Source organism: Gymnogyps californianus, chromosome 11, assembly GCF_018139145.2.
Source record: "Gymnogyps californianus isolate 813 chromosome 11, ASM1813914v2, whole genome shotgun sequence".
NCBI lineage: Eukaryota > Metazoa > Chordata > Aves > Accipitriformes > Cathartidae > Gymnogyps > Gymnogyps californianus.
Genome location: NC_059481.1, coordinates 11,028,625 through 11,049,072, shown reverse-complemented (window position 1 = coordinate 11,049,072; position 20,448 = coordinate 11,028,625). Strand labels below are relative to the sequence as shown.

The 20,448-nt window shown below is 42.1% G+C and overlaps 1 protein-coding gene across 1 annotated transcript in view; it reads left to right on the top strand.

Moving 5' to 3' along the window:
- Positions 1 to 20,448, top strand: part of TNFAIP8L3 (TNF alpha induced protein 8 like 3) — a 50,013-nt gene extending 29,565 nt beyond the window's left edge. The window contains exon 2 of the mRNA XM_050903394.1: positions 17,434 to 20,448. Coding sequence (XP_050759351.1) covers positions 17,434 to 17,996 — 563 coding nt within the window. The 3' untranslated portion in view covers positions 17,997 to 20,448. The remainder of the gene's footprint in view (positions 1 to 17,433) is intronic.

Sequence of the window (20,448 nt, the reverse complement as noted above, 5' to 3'; positions counted from 1 at the left end):
CAACATTACGGTAGCACCACTGGGCTGCGTTTAATGAGAGTTCACATAGTGGGAAGCTAGTCTGAGAGGCTCAGTGGGGTGCCCATTTGCTGTAAGAAAATGCAATTTTATCATGAGCGTATTTTGCATTGGAGGGATGGTTGTTAAGCATGCTGGAAGTTTAAAGCTTCTGCATGTGTTTTCCCTGTAAGCATGAGAGTATTTAATATTTGGGGAGAGAATACTGAAAAGCAGCGAGTGGTAAATCATCTTCAGGCTTTAGGCTTGAAGAAAGGACAGACAGACAGCTGACTGATGGAGAGACGCTGGCAGCATTGCTCCTACAACAAATCTTGAGAGACCTGTAGCTCGGGAGGGCCCAATGCTGCCAGAAGCTGAAGAAATGCAGGTGAGCAAGTTCACCCCAAAGGCAAAGGCAGGCCTGAATAGTTAGCACTATGCCAAGGGGACCTCAGCAACACCATCAGGCCCAGAGGAAGAGAACGGATTGCTGCAAAAGAAACTATTTGAATAGACTTGGGTGGGAAAAAGGAAAAAAGAAAAAAAAAGCATGCCAGCTCTGGAGTTTGGCAGCAAAAACAGCTCCACTAAGGTGAGGTCAGCTGAGTTAAATGTCTGCTCAGTTATTTGCCAAGGGAAGCTTCAAATATATTGTAGTGTAGGGCTTAATAGCATAACGCTAGCAGCTCAAATTAGCATTAATTAAAATGAAATAAGAACAAACAAAAGGGCTCCTCTTCCAGTCCTTTCATGTCGAATATGTAATGTGCTATGTCTCTATGGGGAGGACTGCAAACTTTCTCTCTTTTGGTTTAAATCATCCTGGGAAGTTTCATTAAATAAATAATGACTGTTAGTAAAAGTTAAATGATTTATTTTAGAGTATCATTCAACTCGATGATAGAGTTTATTTAAACGTTCCTGCTAACAGTTTATTCCCTATGAGCAATACAGCAATACCTTAATTCAGAGCACAAACACTGGATTATCGTTCTCTAGGCTTTGTGGTGCAAACCCATAGGAAACTCTTGAGATTATTTTGGTATATGAAATAATAGTAATGAATGACAGATATACAGTCATTCCTTTTTAAGGCTCCAGTCTCCATTTAAAAGCATACAAATGTATCATTTCATTGAAGGCTTTCTGCGGCAGTGATTGCTTTCTGCTCATTGTTTATGTAATTAGATGTGAATGTCCCTGGGTTATGCTATGGCAACTGCAGGAGCACAGAGCAGGAACTACGGATAGATATTGTTTCAGGAAAAGCTGAACCCTACACAACACATGAGCATAGTAGTCTTATTTCTCTAGACAAGCATATGATAGGGATTGTTAGACCCTCCTGCTAAAGGGAATTGGAGCAGTTATCAGAATTGGGGTCCAAGTGGTCTGGCCCATCCTTACCTGACAAAGTCCTCTCTGGTGGATTGCCCATACACAGCAGTACAGACCAGAACTGTTCAAGTCCATCTTCAAGAAAGGAATTAACATTTTTCTTCATTGTAGAAGAAGTTGAATGGGAAACTTGAGATCGGGCAGAATCCAGTTTCTTCCTACAGGACTGGTGAGAGCTGAGCAAGAAGTAGGTTTTGTCACACTTCTTCAGGCAGAAAGAGCACTGAACCCAGCAGAGCCTTAGAGCAGGACTAAGAAATGCACGATTAGGTCTCTAGGAAAGGAGGACTTAACAAGTCCTAAAAAGCAGTAAGAGGAAACTAAGCAGTATTTCCCCTCAGGCAACTGCTAGACTATCTGAGGAAGCTCTAAAGGGTGTTCACTCTTTGAATACCATGTCAAATCCAGAAGCGATAAGATGGGTCTAAGCTCACCTTCGGAAACTTTCTTGGTCAGCCTCGAGAAGCTGCCTGTGCTTAGAATGGCTCCGGAAGGAAAAGTAGCATGCCAGTGGCTCTGTTTCTTCTACCACAGACACTCTAAAAACTCATGCTCGAGATTAAGAAATGGCAAAATTGACCAAATTACCTTCAGAAGTAGCAGTTGTTTTGGTGGAATGAATTTTTGCTCCTAAGCACAATTTTTTAGCAGAACTGTGGAATTGTCTATTATTCTATTACCATTAACCAGATATAAAGGCAACAGTTTTGCTGGCATCTGAAACGGCGAGATGATAACAGCACATGGGCTGTGCTACGTTTCTTTCTCTTAATATCAGGCAGGGCCTCATTCAGTTCATGTCGAGTCTCTCTCTAGAGACTGTTGTTACTGCTGTATTCAGAGGTAACTTTTCTGCATTATCCTGGATATTCAGCTGGATGCTTAAAGTACATGTGTAGGTATCAGCACAAATAAACTCTGTATATATGTACTCAGAGATCTTACAGAATTGAAACCGCACGAGGGATGGCACATTCTGCTTATGTGTGTTTATTGTTGAGGCTTGTCCTTTCAGGGGGTTTTTTAGGTAACATAAAAGGCAGTGATTTTTTGATTTTTCTTCTGCAAATTCAATCCTGATTCCATATAGCTGCAATGTCATACAATGAGGATACATACATATATATGTATATAAAAAAAACTCCCACGACACATTGCTTTTACTCACATGCCTCAGAATAATGAAACAGACCTCCTAAGAGCTGTCTTGACCATTTCAGTACTTTTCCAGCATCTTTTCCATTTCTGCTTTCCTGAAATAAATAGTTGCACTTAGAGTGAACTTCTACACCATGGGTGGTTACAGCTACTGCTGTTAAACCGTTATTAGAGACTCCCTGATGACAGAGAAAGCGTCCCTGTTATCAGGATATTCCTCCTGGCATGATATGTTTTCCAATATGTATGCACACAATGAACAAGATAAAAGTACAAAACCAGATTATCTTCATTAGCATTTATCCTCTACAGGAGCTTTGACTGTAAGATATTATTTATGCTACTTGGGTCAGTTACATGGCTGTGAAAGTATTGATGCCATGCTTCGCACTTTAGTTTAAACCTGTAACAAGGAAACCATCATTTGTAGTCTAGTTTCTCCTCCCTTTTTTCCAGTATAACCTCAGGATTTTTTCTTTCATTAGTGTAAGACACTGTAACTTGACAGATATTATTCATGCAGATCTTGAATCAAGGAGGAAGAGAATTGACCTGCAAATCCACCTTACTGAGTTCTCTATCCTTCCACAGGAAATAATCTTTTGCTCTTACTGTAAGACTCAGCTTATATTTTCATTAGGCTGTACTAAGGTTTTCATGGTATAAAATTATTCCTTTTTATTAAAGAAAATGCTGGATAAGCAGTGGTCATTCTTTATAGCAGGATTACAGAGAACAAGTATGGAGAATACAGCAGGTGGTCTAGTTCATGTGGGATGGATAGATACATATTAGTCTGTGTCTTTTTTTCACAGGGATGAAAGCCATCACATATTCCATTCTTAGTGTTTTGTGCATCTTGATCGGATGCTTGACCTAACACTGCAGATGAGCAGCGCAGAGCAGATCACCCAAAGGATATATTAAAGTCCAAATCAGGCTTCATCTTAAAGGAGAACGGGGTTATAGATCACATCTGAGGCATGAGGCAACATGTGCTTTCTTCCTACCAATAAATCCCCAATCAGATGCACAAAAACTTGTAAGAGATGGAGAGTGTGATGAATCCCAGCTGCATTGACCAGCAGTAATTCTTCCTTTGGTCAGGAGTTTTCCATTTAGAATCTGGGTTGGCCATCTCCCCAGCAGCTAATCCTTCTCTAGAGGCGGGGGGGGGGGGGGGGGGGGGGAAGAGAAAAAAAAGAAAGTCAAGGATTCCACACAGCCTAATATTCTGCAACTGTAGAAATCTTTTTTTTTTTTTTAAATAACAAGGCAAACAGTAAAGCATTGTTTAAAACAATAAGTAAATGGAGACTCTTCTAGTTTTCTTGTCCTCTTTTGGGAACAACAGTACACAGGCATAAGCAGACTCTCTTTTTCTTTTTAAGTATTCATGTCTTTTGCCTTTTCAGTTTCAGCTTTGCTGTTGTTAAGAAATAATTTTCTAGCACTTTCAGACCGAAAACAAGACATTGATTTCACCCTGGATCAACAGTATTGATGTGCTCAGTTTAGATTTTTCTTGTAAAGGTATGCAGAGCACCACTGTTTGTGTGTGGGCAGCTATTTCAGTATATCATGTGCTTAATTTGTTCTCTGTTGAAAAAGGGAAAAAAACCCTAAACTACAAGGAAAAGGAATTTACTCATTTGCTTGTCAGCCAGGATAAGCAGATGACATTTAAAAAAAAAAATATTTTTTAAACTTGTAACACCATTGGTTCGTTTATAACTATACCATTGAACTCATTGAAGATGGATTCTACAATATCAATTCTGATGGTTATAATCAAACAGCAAACAGGTTTTGTTTCAGCAAGGCCATAGTGGGATTGTCTGTTAGAAGTCTCTAAAGAAATTTTTAAACTTTTAGTGGGGGGGGGGGAAATACTTCAAATGAGTTAAAAGAAACCAGAGCAGGCACCATTCAGACACTGATATTATCAGCAGCTCTTACTCAGAAAGGGAGGATGCCCTCAGGTCTTTTATGGACTTGTACAAGCAACATTCCCCTCTGGTATTGCACCCGTGTTGTAAAGCTGCAGCACAAAGCATCAGCTAATCGGAGCTGCGTGAAACAAAACTGTCTGCTTCAAATGGCAATGAAATTCTCACTGCCATGTTTGTGCGGGCAGAGCACGGACCTGTATTCTGTAACCTATTATGGTAAGTGACGTGTAATAGTTTAAAACCTGGGTCAGAAAAGCTGATACTCTCTCCACCCTGCAGCGGGGCACAGGGCAGAACGCAGTGCGTGGCTACATGCCGAGGCACTGCGCGCTGGGGCAGAAGGACATGGGGCAAAGAGAGCAAGGGATGCTCTGCAGCCAGGAGGCAGAAGGAAGGTCACTAGTATGGCGAGTGGTGAATAAATCAGGAGCATTTTCTTTACCCCAAAATACTTCACAAGTTACAGTAACTCTTCCAGATTTTTTTTTAATCCTTCTTGTCCCCTCCCAAATATTCTCAGATTAGGAATTAAAATTTTGGACTGCACTTAGGGATACATTAGGTGCCTTTACAAATCTAGGCCTTTGCATTCATGGAGGGAATGAAAACTGTTACAAACACACAGACATAGGTAGCACCCACATACCTTGTAAGTAATGATGCTGTGACATACAATAGGCATGACTCAAGGTGAGGGTTCAGAAGAATATTTCTTTAGTAATTGACTTACACACCTGCAGAGTCTCTTCTATTGAGAGTTTTGGTTTGGTTTTTTTAGTGTTTTGTTGTTTTTTGGGGGGTTGTTCGGTTTGGTTTGTTTAAGAACATTAATCAGTCACAGGATAAGCCGCACTTTAAACTCCCTTATGCCCCTATCAAGCCCTCATGTTGCAGTGGGTTTGACATCCTTTGTCTTCTTTAGCGATAGTCACATCATGGTCCTACTGTTCCAGCTGTATTATAGCCAGAGCTGTGCCTATTTGTTGACTGCCAAACAGCAGGTCCAAACATGTTATAACTTGTAAGCCCTCATCTTCCACAGCCCTGTGACTAGCAGCTGATTTGTAAGCATTAATCAGCATGTTCAAAATATTTTTTTCTTTTAATTGACTCCCTCAAAGCACATAAGCAAACAATAAAAATGAGACAATAAAGCGTCTATGCATAAGGTTAATTCAACTTTCTTTTCTTAATAGTTTTAAATACGTTGTGGTCAGTCTAGAGTGTCTGCTCCTGACTTGGGAAAGTTAACTGCTGTCAGACACTTCTTGCCACTATTGTCCACTTCATCTTCCCCTCATTTGACTTTCTTATCTGGTTTAAACAGAGTTTGGAAGCATGGCTGGAGTTAATTGGAAATATTAACAGCTCCTCTGGTGTTTTATTTAGGGACTCACAGTATGTTTTTCCAGATGCACCTGATCTCTGCCATTGTTTTATTCCCCTTCTATCCGTCACCTTCTTAGTTCAAAATCTAGTGGTCAAGCAACCAAATACCAAGGCAGTAGAACGATAGCACATGGTAATCATAAAAAAAAAATCTCCCTCATTTGCCAGATATGCAGATGCCATTAACTTAAATCAATTCCAAGCTTAAACAGCCTGCCTTTCCCCTCCACCCCCCCACTTCCCTTGGCCTCTTCTCATTTACACATACAGACTGTTCAGTGTTACCCCTACCCATCCGGCACTTGCACTGTGTCAGTGTACTCAAAGCATTTCAAGCAAAGAAGGCTAAGCAGTATTTTCAGTGGGTTTTTTGTTTTTAAAAAACAAGACAAAAAGCACACAAGAGTGAATTGCAATTTTGCTCCAATCACTCCCCCTCTGTGGGACGAGGTGGGCTATTTTGGGTGTACCTGAACAGCGTGCTGGAGCACGGTGAAGAGAACCGTATGCTCTGCAGGGATACTGGTGTAGTTCTGCCGGGATGTGGTGCTGGAGCTGCTGACCCCCATCCTCTCCCTCTGGATGTGGCAGAGCTCAGCCTAGTGCAGCTGGGGAGCCCACTTGGTCAGCAGCAGCTTGACACCTTCTGCAGTTCCAGCCTATTCTGGGTTTTTTTGAAAGTTTACTCACCTTGACCTGGTTTAGCAGAAATACTTTTTCCCCCATTTGCTTTCAGCCTCATATTAAGCTACAGAGAAATGCCACCTTGGAGTTTCACAGCATCTTCAGACCAGCTATCCTTGGGGTCCCGATTGCTTGCTTTCTCATGGAATTTTGTACATCCCTAGAGCATAGACGTGGTTATTTTTCAAGCCATTCTTAATATATTAGAGTCAAAAATAGAATTACTCTATGTAAAAGGCAAGGACGTTATATCTCTGGAGAAAGAACAGTGTACTGCAACAACAAGCAACTTCAAGGCACAAAAATAACCGCCCAGAATTTTCTTCCTGAGGGGATGAGAAATGGCGGGGGGAGGGGGGGGAGAAGAAATCAGTGAACCAGTACCCAATAGCCTGTTTCTTAGCTGCAGTTTATCAGTTTAAAGCACGTATATTGCATGGAGGCCTTGTTTAATATTTAGGGCTGATACTGCCAGGCCTTGCTTTACTAACAGCATATTATTATGTTCCTGCTGGGAATGACTGGCTCCTGCATGCTAAAGAGACTTCTGTGAAAGGAATAGAAAGCATTTGAGCTACAGAAGCACAGGGAAATCTGCACCTCCTGTTAACCAGGAGTGATGACTGTGGTAATTATCAAGCACCAAGCCCACAAAAGCACAAATGCCTCCATAGCCCTTCTCTTTCCCCCACCCTACCAGAGGAGGGCATGAAAGAATACACAGAAAAGCTTATGCATCCTGATCAAGAATCCAAGTCATTCATGAAATTGGACTCAAATCCCCCAAGATCTGTTGTGAGTGTCACAGTGTTCAAACATTCAAACATCAGAAAAAGGGCATAGCTGCTCCCGGGCACCGAATCCCCCATCTACACCAGGAAAACATAGCCAGAGGTTGAACCAGGAGATTTGCTTCTGGGCAACTGCAAGTAAATACTAAAGCACAGATACAACAGGTGGAAAGCACTTGCCATATACTTGTACACTGTCTGTCCTGGCTCTGTTTTTTCGGGGGGGGGGACGGGGGGGGGGGGACGGGGGGGGGGGACGGGGGACACACACAGTTGTTTTAAAGAGGCAAGGGGAGAGACTGACTTGTTACTACATTCCTGGGGCTAGAAAGATTGTATGTACTGAAAACAGAAAGCCTCAGCAGCTTTAAGTGAGGCAATTCTAGCCACTGGCTTCCAGGATGCGTAGCTGTATCCCCCATGCTTAGATAACACAGGCTGGATTTTCTATTATTCAGTGCTTGCAGGTTTGGTTTTTTTTTTTTCCTCTTCAAGTTTTTGCTCGAAACAGAATCTACCAGTTTGGAAACTGATCATAAAGTAACACTGCAAGCAAGTTCTACAGATCATCTGCAAAAAGAAGTTGCTACAATAACTGCATCAGGATAAAAACAGGATAACTGCAAGATCTTGAAAGGTTTCTCATGGCTTATAAGAGTCTTAGTGGCAAATAATACTTTGGCAAGAAAATCCTTTCTTTTCTAGATAATTGTTACTTTTGTGTGGAAGAATGTGATGGTTGAGTCCTTTTAAAAAAGCCTATGAGGCTTTTTTCCTTAACAAGATAATTGGTTTATCATTCATTATATGCCTGATGCTCCCCCAGAGACTCTGTCCCATCTAAGCAATAAACAGTTCCTTAGCACATATCAAAGAACTCGTTACTGTTCTGTTGTGAAAATTACATGGCCAGACATTAAAACTAGCATAATTTTCCTATATAGTAATTATTCATCTAATTAGATATTTTTGCTACATAGTCACCATGATACCTTATTTTTAAATGCAGTGTCTTTAAAAGGAAGGTGTAAGAAATGTGGTAATTGTGGAGAAGACAAAGGAGATTGAACACAAAATGTTTCAGAGACTGAAGTTAAACTCTTCAACAGTCACTGCCCACGATTTGCTATATAGCATATATTGGGGGGGGGGATCACTGACAGTTTGAAGGCCAAAAAATCCTAACCGATTCAAGATGTCCCCTATTGCCACTAAAGCGCTATCTGCTGGGTTTTGTGAGCTATCCATGCTTACCTAAGATCCTGCTGTAGTGTTTTGGATATGTCAGCATGCCTCTCCACTCTGAAAGACTTTTTTTGACCAAAGCTAGCATTTAAAGAAAAACCCACTAATATAATCATAAATATCTGTCTCAAAATACAGGAACAGGATCAATAGGTCATTGCAACAGGCAGTAACCGATGCTCCTGCATTCCCATTCCCTAAAGATGAGCCCAGGCAATGCCTTGGTCTATTATGCCTCAAACTATTGCAAATACCTCCCTTGTCAAACCTTTGCTGTCAGTGTGCAACATTTTGTCTTGCAGTGTCAGGCAGAGTTAAAACAGCATTTTCTGGGGTAGGGATATTCAGTCTTTTCAATGTATTTTGCACTTGCTATCAACATAATGAGCTGACATTGAAAGACTTTAAACCTGTTTATAAAATACAGTGGTCAGTTTATCAAAACCTCTTTTACTGGTATAGTAAAGCTTAAAAGCCCCAAACACCACAGTATTTTACTATCACTCCTGGCAGACAGACTTACTCATTTCTGTAACATCTGAGCACTTCAGATAAGAGCAAAGCCTTGTTTGTACTCTGTGTGTGTACCTCAGGGTGCTGTATAAGCAAGCTCTGCATTGTTTACACTCACCACCAATTGCCAAAAGTTAACCAGATGTGTTTGCTGCCTTGGCAGAGCTTCCCTGCATGCTACAAAATGGGAGGTGCAAAGTTTAAACTGAACACTTGAAAGTCACTCTTCAAAGATACCATTCCCTGTGCTGCAGCCTGGTTTAGGTTTTGCTTCTGATACAGGTTATCAGACTTAAAAAATTAAGAGCTTTAGTAGCCACTTCCAGAGAGGCGACTTTGCTGCTTGCGTGTGCCAAGCTCATACTTGGCAGGCTAGACCCAAGGGCTGGGTCATTAGCAAAGCAGTTGCTGCCTGGTACCCCCGTTTGGTTTGTGGCACAGGGACACAATGCATGGAGATGATCCTCACTGAGCCCTTTTGTCAGGGAGTGGTTTCCTCTCTCACAAGCTGGATGCAAGTTTTCAGGATATGACCGAGCGTAATGTCTCATTTGTAATGTCAAACAGCAGCCGTACAAAATCACAGCATCGTGTCAGATGTGCCATATAATCAAGGGAGCTCTTGTGAAGGATTCTGCACCGTGGGCCAGTTTCAGCCACAGGACAGTGCTGTTATCCAGACACCACTTGCCAGCTTCTGCTTTTAGACACAGGAGAAGAATACAGTGGTGTAGTTCAATTCCCAGCCAGCTACTGGGGGTAGCAGAAGAAAAGCTCAGCCAGCCGCTTTCTTGGCAACTCCAGCAGAGCTGATGGAAACTGCAGCTGAGCTCTTCTCCACCTGGATATCGTCTCTGGAGGCATTACGGAGATGAGGACAACAGTTTAACTGCTTGTTCTGCATTGCTCCTTTTCTCTTTACAGAAGGGGCTCCCCAGCCTACCACCACCTCTGCCAGGTATTGAAAGGTACACTCCAGTACGTAGCAACAATGTAGTATTAGTAAAGTAAATGCCAAATACAAGCCAGCTGCTGAAATAAGACTATCATTAGGAATCTCCAGTCGCTAGATTCCCAGACAGTGCTTTTTTGCAGCATGACTGCTGCTCGTATAAAGCACTGAAAGGAAGAAAGGTCCTTTTATTTTTTCCATTCAGTCATGTTCCCTCAGTACAGGGCTGTTGCTGCCATTTCCAGCATGTCCAAGTTTTGCCTTCAGATGTTTGGATACTGATATGTTCTCCTAGGATCATATAATTATCAGTCTGTAATCTCCTGTTCCACTACGGAAATGAGCAACCCTTTTATGTTCATAGTAACCATTTAGAAGTGTTAAAAGTTTGAGCACTGGGCCCCTGGTGCTTACACGTGTTTAAATTGGCCCTCCCTGAAAGCTGATATATTCCATCTGGTCTATTGGATTTCTTGGCTTAAACTTACTGGAAACACTGAATGTTTCTTCTGCAGTGATCCTGTAGCTGTCCAAGAGTAATACGCACACTTACAGCTAGCTCCCTGGCTGCTCAGTATTAAAATACTATAGGAGAAGTGCTTTTAGTGCACTTTTTTCATGTCTGCTTTTAGAGCTATTTTGAAATCCTGAGTTCTGCGGTTCACTTTTCTAATCAATCTTATAGCATGTAAGTGATTCTTAAAGGATAAATAAAACACACAAGTTTGCAGCTCATTACCTCTAAACATTTTGCCTGAATGCTGCAAATTAAGCAACTAGATTTTTTGTTTTTCTACATTCTCCTTTCCAAATCTGCACTAGCTTTTTCTTGTCCTTATAGCTTTACATAACAGCTTAATAAGACTCCCTGCTCTTATTTTTCTCAAATGTTATTTATGCTTTCTTAACTATTTATGTCAAGAAAAAGAGACATTACAGGTAACTCCAGGTTATAATGAAACAAGCTGCCAGCCCACTAAATTATCAAAACCAGCAGCAACACTGGATTAACCGTTCTGATATCCACTGCTCATTTAACTCTCTGCAAGAGCTTTATGATACAGCTGCCTCATTCCTTCTCACTGGCATTTCCAGACTCTCCAGGCTCAGGGGCAGGTATGTCACTAGGTTAAAATACACAGATGCATTCAAACTGGGTCACACAAATCATTAAAACAGCACATTCCTACAACAATTTTCACAACCCATACTGTAGCAGACTCTGAGAGCGTGCCTGTCCCTTGGCTTAGCCCATCTCCCACAAGCCTGAGCAACTGCTAGCAGCTGGAGGGATGCCCACATTTCCAGCAGCGCTGCTGACTCCTTACAGCCTGTCTTTTGCTGCAGAGGCTGCACTGCATTTGAAAATTGAGGATTCAGGAGTATTAAAAATACTTCAGCCTCTTCATCATCTTTACTTGCCTATGTATTTCCCTCTTGTTAAGATTCAGCCTTTGCTTACTTACAGTACAGCTGGAGCACAGATGCAGGGACCTTTTCTGATTCCCATCACCTCCCATTCCTGCCAGGCTGCAGGACTGCAGTGGGCTCCTGCAGCCTCTTCATGTTTTTAGCTCAGTCCTTTAACTTACAACAGCTCAACTCACCTCTCCAGGATGCTCTCAAGCTAACTCAGTGTCCCCCACACATACACTACTTGGCAGTAGCTTGAAAACACAGCCCACCATCAACTGCTGGGAGCTGGGGTTATACTCACAGCGTAAGTGGGAGATAAGGCACACAGCTCCAAGTGTGATTCACTTTAGACCAGGTGAAGTCAATGGTTGAGGTAACTGATTAACTAGTACAAGTTGCAGCAGGCAGTACAGTAACAACTCCCAGCGTCAGCTGTAACTCCACAGGTGCAACAAAACCAAAGAAATCACTTTGTATCCATTCTCTCCAAGCAAGCCTGCTAATGCAATTAAAAATGCACTGGACAAACTCCACAGAAACTCTTCAGATTAACTCCTACTCTCTCCATTTTTACCTGTGAAGCAGCACTCCCTCCAGAGCTCACTTCAACATGTCTTTCAGCCATTTGCTGGGGGAGAAAATATCCTGGCTGCAAAACTTTATTAAGGCTTTGACTAAGAAATGGCTAACTGGGAGGGAAATGGGTTCATGTGCTCGGGGGGGTTGTTTCCATGTCCGTGTAACTGCTTTCAGAAAACGTCGATCATGCTTTCTCCTGGGCATAGTGGGAGCGTGTTCTGGTTCACTGGTTCTGCTCTGTGTTTTGTAGAGTGGCTGAATGGATATTTACATGAAAATAGTATTGCTGAGCATTTAGTTCTAACCATTTTATACTTGGTACAGCCATCTGGAATCAAAGTATTTCGAGAACATTACAGATGCTCTTGCATTTTAGTCTCAACAACTCTTAAATTATAAAACTCTTACATCCACTCTCTAGAGTTGCCAAACTTTTTCCACACTTCTGTTATTAAGCAACTCTGTTATTAAGCAATCCTGTTATTAAGTTTAGTGGATGTGAGACATCTTTGTCATGTTCAGCACCGTGTGCCAGAAGCTGGGCTGTCACTGGTGGGGAGTGGTGCAGCATCCTGACCGCGGGACTGCCCAGGCACGAGGAGCCTCTCCCCTTCGTCCTGCCTGCAGCTGGGCGTGCGCCATTCCCTCTTCAGCTATCACAGCTCTGGAAATACAGGTCTGAAGAGTTGCACTTTTTGAAGGATGGAAGATTGCTATGGGATCAATCCCAGCACAAGAGGCTTTTTTAATAGCTTTTATCATACACAACTCTCTAGATGACAGAGAGAGAGAGGGAGAGAGCAGATCTGAAGGCAGAACTGGTCCTTACTTTAGTAAAAACTAAGATGTCAGACTTTCTATAATGGAAGCTAATCATTACCGAGCAAAGCAGTATGCTCGGAGGTTGTTTTTTCATTTTTAGCCTTGGTGCAATGTTCCTGAAAGCTAATAGCATCTATAATGTTGTTGCTGATGTGTTTTGCTGTATGAAAGAAAGCAGAAAATAGAATTGCTGTATGTAGGAGGCGAAGATGTTGTATTTTGTGTAACAAGCAATGTGCTGCAGTAAGAAAAGACTGCCACAGGAAACCTGCAGTCCCCATGAAAGCCTGAATTTAATCATGTGGCTAACCACTTGTGATCTTTGAAAGGCAAGGTGTCACCTTGGTGTCTGAGCACTACGTGATTTTGGAGGCAGGAATCCAAACAATCAATCCAAACAGTCTGTCCTGGTTTCGGCTGGGACAGAGTTAACTCTCTTCTTAGTAGCTGGTACAGTGCTGTGTTTTGGATTTAGTGTGAGAATAATGTTGATAACACGCTGATGTTTTAGTTGTTGCTAAGTAGCGCTTATCTTAAGCCAAGGACTTTTCAGTTTCCCATGCTCTGCCAGCAAGCAGGTGTGCAAGAAGCTGGGAGGGAGCACAGCCAGGGCAGCTGACCCGAACTAGCCAAAGGGGTATTCCATACCATGGAACATCATGCCCAGTATATAAACTGGGAGGAGTTGGCCAGGAGGCGCAGATCAGGAACTAACTGGGCATTGGTCAGTGGGTGGTGAGCAATTGCATTGTGCATCACATTTTTTTTTCTCCCCCCCCCTTTTTGTTATATTCCTTTTCATTATTATTATTATTATATTTCATTATTACTGTTGTTAGTATTATATTTTACTTTAGTTATTAAACCGTTCTTATCTCAGCCCACGAGGTTTTGGTTTTTTTTTCCTTTCCTCCTCCTCACCCCACTGGGAGGGGGAAGGGGGAAGCGGCTGCATGGTGCTGAGTTGCTGGCTGGGGTTAAACCACGACACAGTCTCTCTCACTCCTTCCAGCATACACTGCTGTAAAACTCTACACGCCCTGAATTTAAGAAAAGTTGAGCATAATCCTTTGCAAACAGCCCCCATGCCATTGTCTAGGCTGCACAAATGGGCTGATGACTGTTGTCTGCCGCCTCCTCATGGCACGCACGTTGTCTGACCCCACCAGCAGGCGCTCGGGCAGCTGCAGACCACAGGCTGAGGCTCTGCGGAGTGCCGATCCTGGCATCCAGGTTGGCAGCTTGCTAGCACAGCTGGGATGTACCAGTTGTCCTCCTCCCTGAGCTCCTCAGCAGTTTCCTGACGTGGTGGAGGGGCCATGGCGGCAGGCTGCAGCTTCTGTATTTAACACAGAGCACCACACTATGCTACAGATGCACAAGCTTGTCCTGTGTCCCCGCCAAGCACTGCCCTTCCCCACCAGGACCTTGTCTGCTTGGTACAGTTGACTGGGAGAGAGCGCATGGCAGTCACGGTGGTGAAACTCATTACCAGGTATTACAGATTTTACAATACACAGAGCAGCACAAATCATGGGAGGACGCGGGGGAAAGGAGTGTGCACAAAGTATTTGCATCTGCCTGCTTTCTGAGGGCTCTGAGCACTCGTGGCTAGCACAGCTTAGGTGCTAGAGATGCCATGGTGAGACAGGCTGGAGAGACAGGAGCACAAAGTGGTGAAGGGGGCCACAGCAGAGATAGGAGGCATGAAGTTGGGGTCCTGGTTTGAGCAGAGGAGAGCAAGAGATACAAGAGGAGGAGGAGGAGGATATAGCATTAGGGCCTGGTAAAGGAAATGGTAGAGGAAAGGGGAATACAACTTCTAGAGGAAAGTTTAGCAGCTCCAATGTAATAACAGAGTTCTTGATTTTATTTTTTAGAAAGACGAGAAGGAGCTCAGTCTCATGCTGTTAAATAGCAGATCCCACACTTGGGACTTGCCATGGAAAAACGCTCCAGCCTTCACATTGAGTTAAACTCAGCCTGCTGCTCTCTGGCTGTGCTGCCTATTTCATAGCTTGCACCTTTCGCTAGGAGCTGTGTTATTGTCACTTGAGGTACCAAACCCAGGGGTGTCATGGGGGAAGAAACCCATCTTTGAAGATCACACTCTCTCCAGTTTTGTGGATGAGAGCCAGGACTTTGAATGCAGGAACATACCCTGGAACCACTTTTTTTTTGTGCCAGACAAACCTCACTTCTGTAAGGTTATTAGAAGCTTTTATCTGCTAATTTAGCACCAAATTTTGTCTCTCAGAAATCACATAGATGGGAGGGCAGCTGCGTGCTGGTGGTTGTGCTGGTCCTGGCTCTCCCACAGATAGGCTGGCATACCAAAGACGCAGGGCATACGATGGGGGATGCAGTACTTTGCTAGCCACCTCTTTCTGTGCTCCACAACTGCTGGCTTTGCTTCGAGCCGCAGAATTGCAACAGCTCTGCAAAGCTCTCCCGGCCGCAGAGCTGAGCATGGCAGGAGCCAACTGGGCTCTCACCTGGTGAAAATGACACAGAGGCTGAAGTGTTATGAACATTAGTAAAATTAATATTCTAAAAATCTACTGCAATTATTTTCAGTTTTTGATTAAAACAGATACTGAACAACTGCATCCACTTGATTAATAGCAAACACTACAGAAACAGGCAATAACATTAATCTTCCATTTTACTGTGTCAAATGCACATAATTATTCATCAGGATACTATTTATATACCCATGTACTGCTAAGCGAAAGAATGCTTTCATCCTGGTTTTATCATTTCTAGATTAAATCATAGTTTCTGTATTTCCTCCAGTCAGCAGCTCAGCCCCACAATTTTCTCTCCAAATGACAGGCAATTCTTTTAAGCACATTGAATTATTTTTTCCAGGTGGTGGTTCAGTTGAAATTAAATGTTACTCTTTCATATTGCTCAGTAGTAGAGCTGTAGCATACAAAGAAAGATGACAACTTTAATATTCTAGCTATCTTGAAAAATGGGATTTAAACAGAAGACTGTTTAAATTCAGAGTGCTACTTATTCGAAGTAAGCCCTGGCACCCAGCACCCCTTTTTCCTCATGCGAGGATGTAGGGAGCACGGGGAGGAAGGAGAGGCTGCGGTGAACCCATGGCAGCATGAACGAGGCCGCGGATCAGACTGCACCACAAACACTGACAGATGATAGCTGCGCAGCGGGGCAACAGCATTCATGTGCTGAAGGCTGGAAATGGCCTCCGGAACCCACCCAACCAGCCTAAGGCCCGCTCAGGCTCCAAAACGAAATCAGCACTGGAAGCTTTAATTTTTATTGTTATTTTTAATCTCTTAATGGTTTGATTTCCCAGCAGCGGGTGAAGGACATGGTTACCTCCATCGCCCTTGCACCAGCCAAGGCTCTGGTCCCCTGGTGAGCAGAGCGAGGTCCCCAGCTGGCAGGGAAAGACGGGCATCTCCTTTGCGTGAGCAAATACAGGGAAGAGATGTGAAGGGAAGGCGAGGAAGGTGCCTCACACCAAAGAGGCCACTCTGCTGGTGCCTGGCACTCATCTCATGGGCTGTAAGCCCGAGTATACACACACTCATCACTGTTTCGCTACAACAACAAAATGCCCTTTGATCCAGCAGAGACTTGACTACCCTAGTATTAAACTGGATGATTATTTCATATGAAATCTTTCCATTTCCTTTACTTTGTCCATATAGGGTCAGTTAAAAACCAATATTAGTGTGAAAAACAGGGGAACGTCAAATTGATCTCTACCAATAATTATAGAAGTTCATTGGATAAAGTCCAGCAGGAGTAGCCACATGCTCAGGTGCTATGCTGAGTGACACTTGCACAGATGGGTAAAAGATAAAAAATCCAAGACATTTCTTTGATAAACGTAGAGCAAATAGCTCAGGTATTTTCATCTGGCAGGAACCGCATGCACTGAAGCACCAACGTTTTACAAAAATCGCATTCTATAATTTTGCAAATTGGTAACAAACAGGAAAGGTATCGTTACTAGAGATTAAAGCAAAATAAATCCATGCTAATGAATCTGCTTTATTAGCCCTTAGCTGAGATGCTGCTTAGTCTAACAGTGGCACAAGAGTGCCTCCCAATGACCAAAAGTATAACTCTTTCAGGTTCATGTATTTATTTGTCAGTATCGCATTTTGCTTGTCTCCGATAGCTTATGTATTATTTCAACCACAACATCTCAACAGATCTCTCTGCCAAGAAAGCTTTAATGTTGAACTTCAAAAGCAAAAGACTAGCAAAGAACCAGCATAGATATCCCCTGCCAGAATATTCTGTTCTTAATTTGTAAGCAAAAAACCTCAGTGACAGCAAGACCTGAAACATGGATGTCTGAGACCCCAAGGATACCTGGAAATACAGTGTTGGAAGTGTTCCTGTTATTCCAATCATGACTATACGTAATGATCAGTGATACATGTAATGTCTCAGTTAAGCACATAGGTGCTACTTTTCTTAACTGATTGTGAAAGTTATTCACCAAATAAAATTAACATTTTCCTTCTTCTCTGCTATCCTGAAACAGGTCCCGATTGTTTCAGTTCCAAGAATCTCGCACTGCAAGCCCAGAAAAAGATCCTGAGTAAAATGGCAACCAAAACCATGGCTAACATGCTAATCGATGACACAAGCAGTGAAATCTTCGATGAGCTGTACAAAGTAACAAAGGAACACACAAGAAACAAAAAGGAAGCCCATAAAATTATGAAAGACCTGATTAAAGTGGCAATAAAAATCGGGATCCTCTATCGAAATAATCAGTTCAACCAAGAAGAGCTGGAAATCGTAGACAAGTTCAGGAAGAAGCTGAACCAAACTGCCATGACAATTGTCAGTTTCTATGAGGTAGAATACACTTTTGACAGAAATGTTCTTGCAGAACTTCTGAATGAATGTAAAGACCTTGTACATGAACTAGTAGATCGACACCTGACACCGAGATCCCATGGGCGCATCAACCATGTCTTCAATCACTTCGCGGATGTGGAATTTCTAACTGCCCTGTACAGTCTTGATGGGGATTGTCGGCCATACCTCAAAAAGATCTGCGATGGCATCAACAAACTACTTGATGAGAAGGTCCTTTGAAACTACACTCAAAACCAAGAAACCAACCAAAAACTTCTCTCTAGAACTGGCCACTCTTCATGAGCTGTGGTGAGCAAGCGAGCTTCCTTCCCGACGGTCTCTTACTACAGTCTCCAGCAGGGGCCAGAAAGTGCTCACCAGGCTCATGATGAAGTGGAAAACTTAAATCAGAAAGCTATCAATTTTAATGTTTTGTTCAGATAATTCAGTCTTTTCCAAGGAGCGGAGTGAACAAGGCTGCTGATATATATTGTTCAGAAACCGACTGCTATACACTATGGTCTTACTAGCTTTGTGTTCAAGGCTGAACATGTGAAAAGAAAGTAAACTCAAATGCGTGGCTATGTAAAAATAGACAGGTGAAGGCAAGAGAGCAATGCATGGAATTTACCCCCAGGCCCTTGGTGCGTATGTTTTTATTATTTCCACGCTAACTGAAAAAGCTTAGACAGAAAGTAGGGCTGTAATGGATTAAGCTCTCTCCTTTCAAAAGGATCAGGAATCAATGAGAAGGCATTTCTGATTTTACATGGTATTTAAGTCTAATAGGGGAATAACAAATAATACAAACTGAGTAGAAGTGGGAGAAAATTTAAAGAACTGCTCTATGAAGCAATATTTTCATTAGAGAGTTTTGTTTTATACCTGCTAATAACAGAGAGAAGGTTTCTTTTTAATTTTGAAAAGCAGCTCAGTGGTTCAAGCTCAAAGGTAACCAGAAAACTAGATAAAGTAGTACATCAGTTTCCCCACTCTCAGGGTTTGTGTATTTGGTAACATCAGACGAGTTTAGGCTGAAGGTTGTGCTGCTCTTTGTGCTCTTACGGTTTTGCCTGACAGAACAAAATATTCTTTGTGAAGGTTTTGAAATTGCACTTGTAAAGAGGAGCACAACTAAGACACCAATAGAGTGACAAAGCAGCATTTACATCCCCTATCCTCAAAATACTCAGCCTAGATAAGACTCTCGGTTTAACATGTCCGTGATGTTAATTTGTGCCTACAGTAAAACAGGTATGATAAAAAAGGAACCCCATCCACTATGCTTGCAGTGCCATCCAAGTGTAGGATACCCACAGTAGTCTTAAGAGAACAGTCTTAGTGACTCTGGTGAGCTTCATGAAGGATTTTTTGTTCAGAATGTTTTCAGTGACTTTTTTTTTTTCTTTTTTAAACAAAATATACTGAGGTCTTCAAACTGAAAAGATTTTGCAAAGAAATGCTGGTTTCTGTACAGTTTTGTTAGGATTAAGGGAGAACGGGAGCAGAACAGATACACCAGCTTGCCACTTGCAGAATCTTGCAGCTGGGTAGGTGCTGACTGACCCTAAGTAAAGGAATTATGTTTGGAAATCTCTCCTTGCCTCTTCCTTGCCCTCTACATCTTACCCTCCAGACTCAACCTCTATCTACTGACACTTCAGTATCATGCACCATCTCCTTTCGAAAACTGACACAGACAAGAAAATATATTTGAAAGCCATTCCTCTCTAAGGAAAATTTCCAGTGTTAATCACTCATTACTTTAGGCTAAGAAAAATTTATGCTTCTCATTTAAACTCCTAAATACTATGGTGGTAGAGAAAACCGTTCAAAATCTTATTATTCTTCTGTCTTTCCTCACCCCAGAATAACTATATTTTATCTCTTGCAACAACAATTTTGACTATCACACCTTTATACAGTTGAGAATACACATACCCAGATCACATATTCACTTGGGTTGTGCTGGATGGATTTTTATCTGTTCCCAGGAGAACTCCTTTTGGAGCACAGTAAAGATGGCAGCACAAGACATTAGCAGCAGTTTGTAACAATGTAAATTCTTCCCTACTTATTTCCTTTAACCATAAAAAGTATATTTAGTAGCAATGAAGGTGGACAATTCCTTTGCAACACAGCACAGTAATGAAATACCAACATTTGGGGTTGCAAGTTCAGCCATTTGCAGAGCCATATTTACGTGCACCATTAGCTGCATTTTTTCCAAGCACGTACTTGTCAATTGATGCTTTTGAACAGTATTTATTGTATCCAACACTCCTGTCCCAGTGCACATGTCAGATTTTGCGTGTTTGTTTCACTTGTGGCAACCAAATTTCTTTTTTTAAAGCTAGAAAAAGAGAGACTATTCAACATTCAAGATGTCCAAAGGAAAGGGATATCCTGTATCTGTGACTTTCTTTGTGTGTTGCAAGTATCAATATTCAGATTCTGGTATTTTAGACACACCAGCTGAACATCTGTTGTTTTATTTATAAATCTGAGTAGCCTTAAGGAAAGAGAATGTTTTCAAGTATTTCTCATATTTGCATATCCTGTATATTCATTGTTTACTTTTGTACTTGTAGCTTGGTATGTAATAACATTGCTAAAATATGGGCAATGTTCAGGTCACCTTAAGTATATGATGTATTATCATATTTGTGGATTAAAAATGTGTGATTACTGC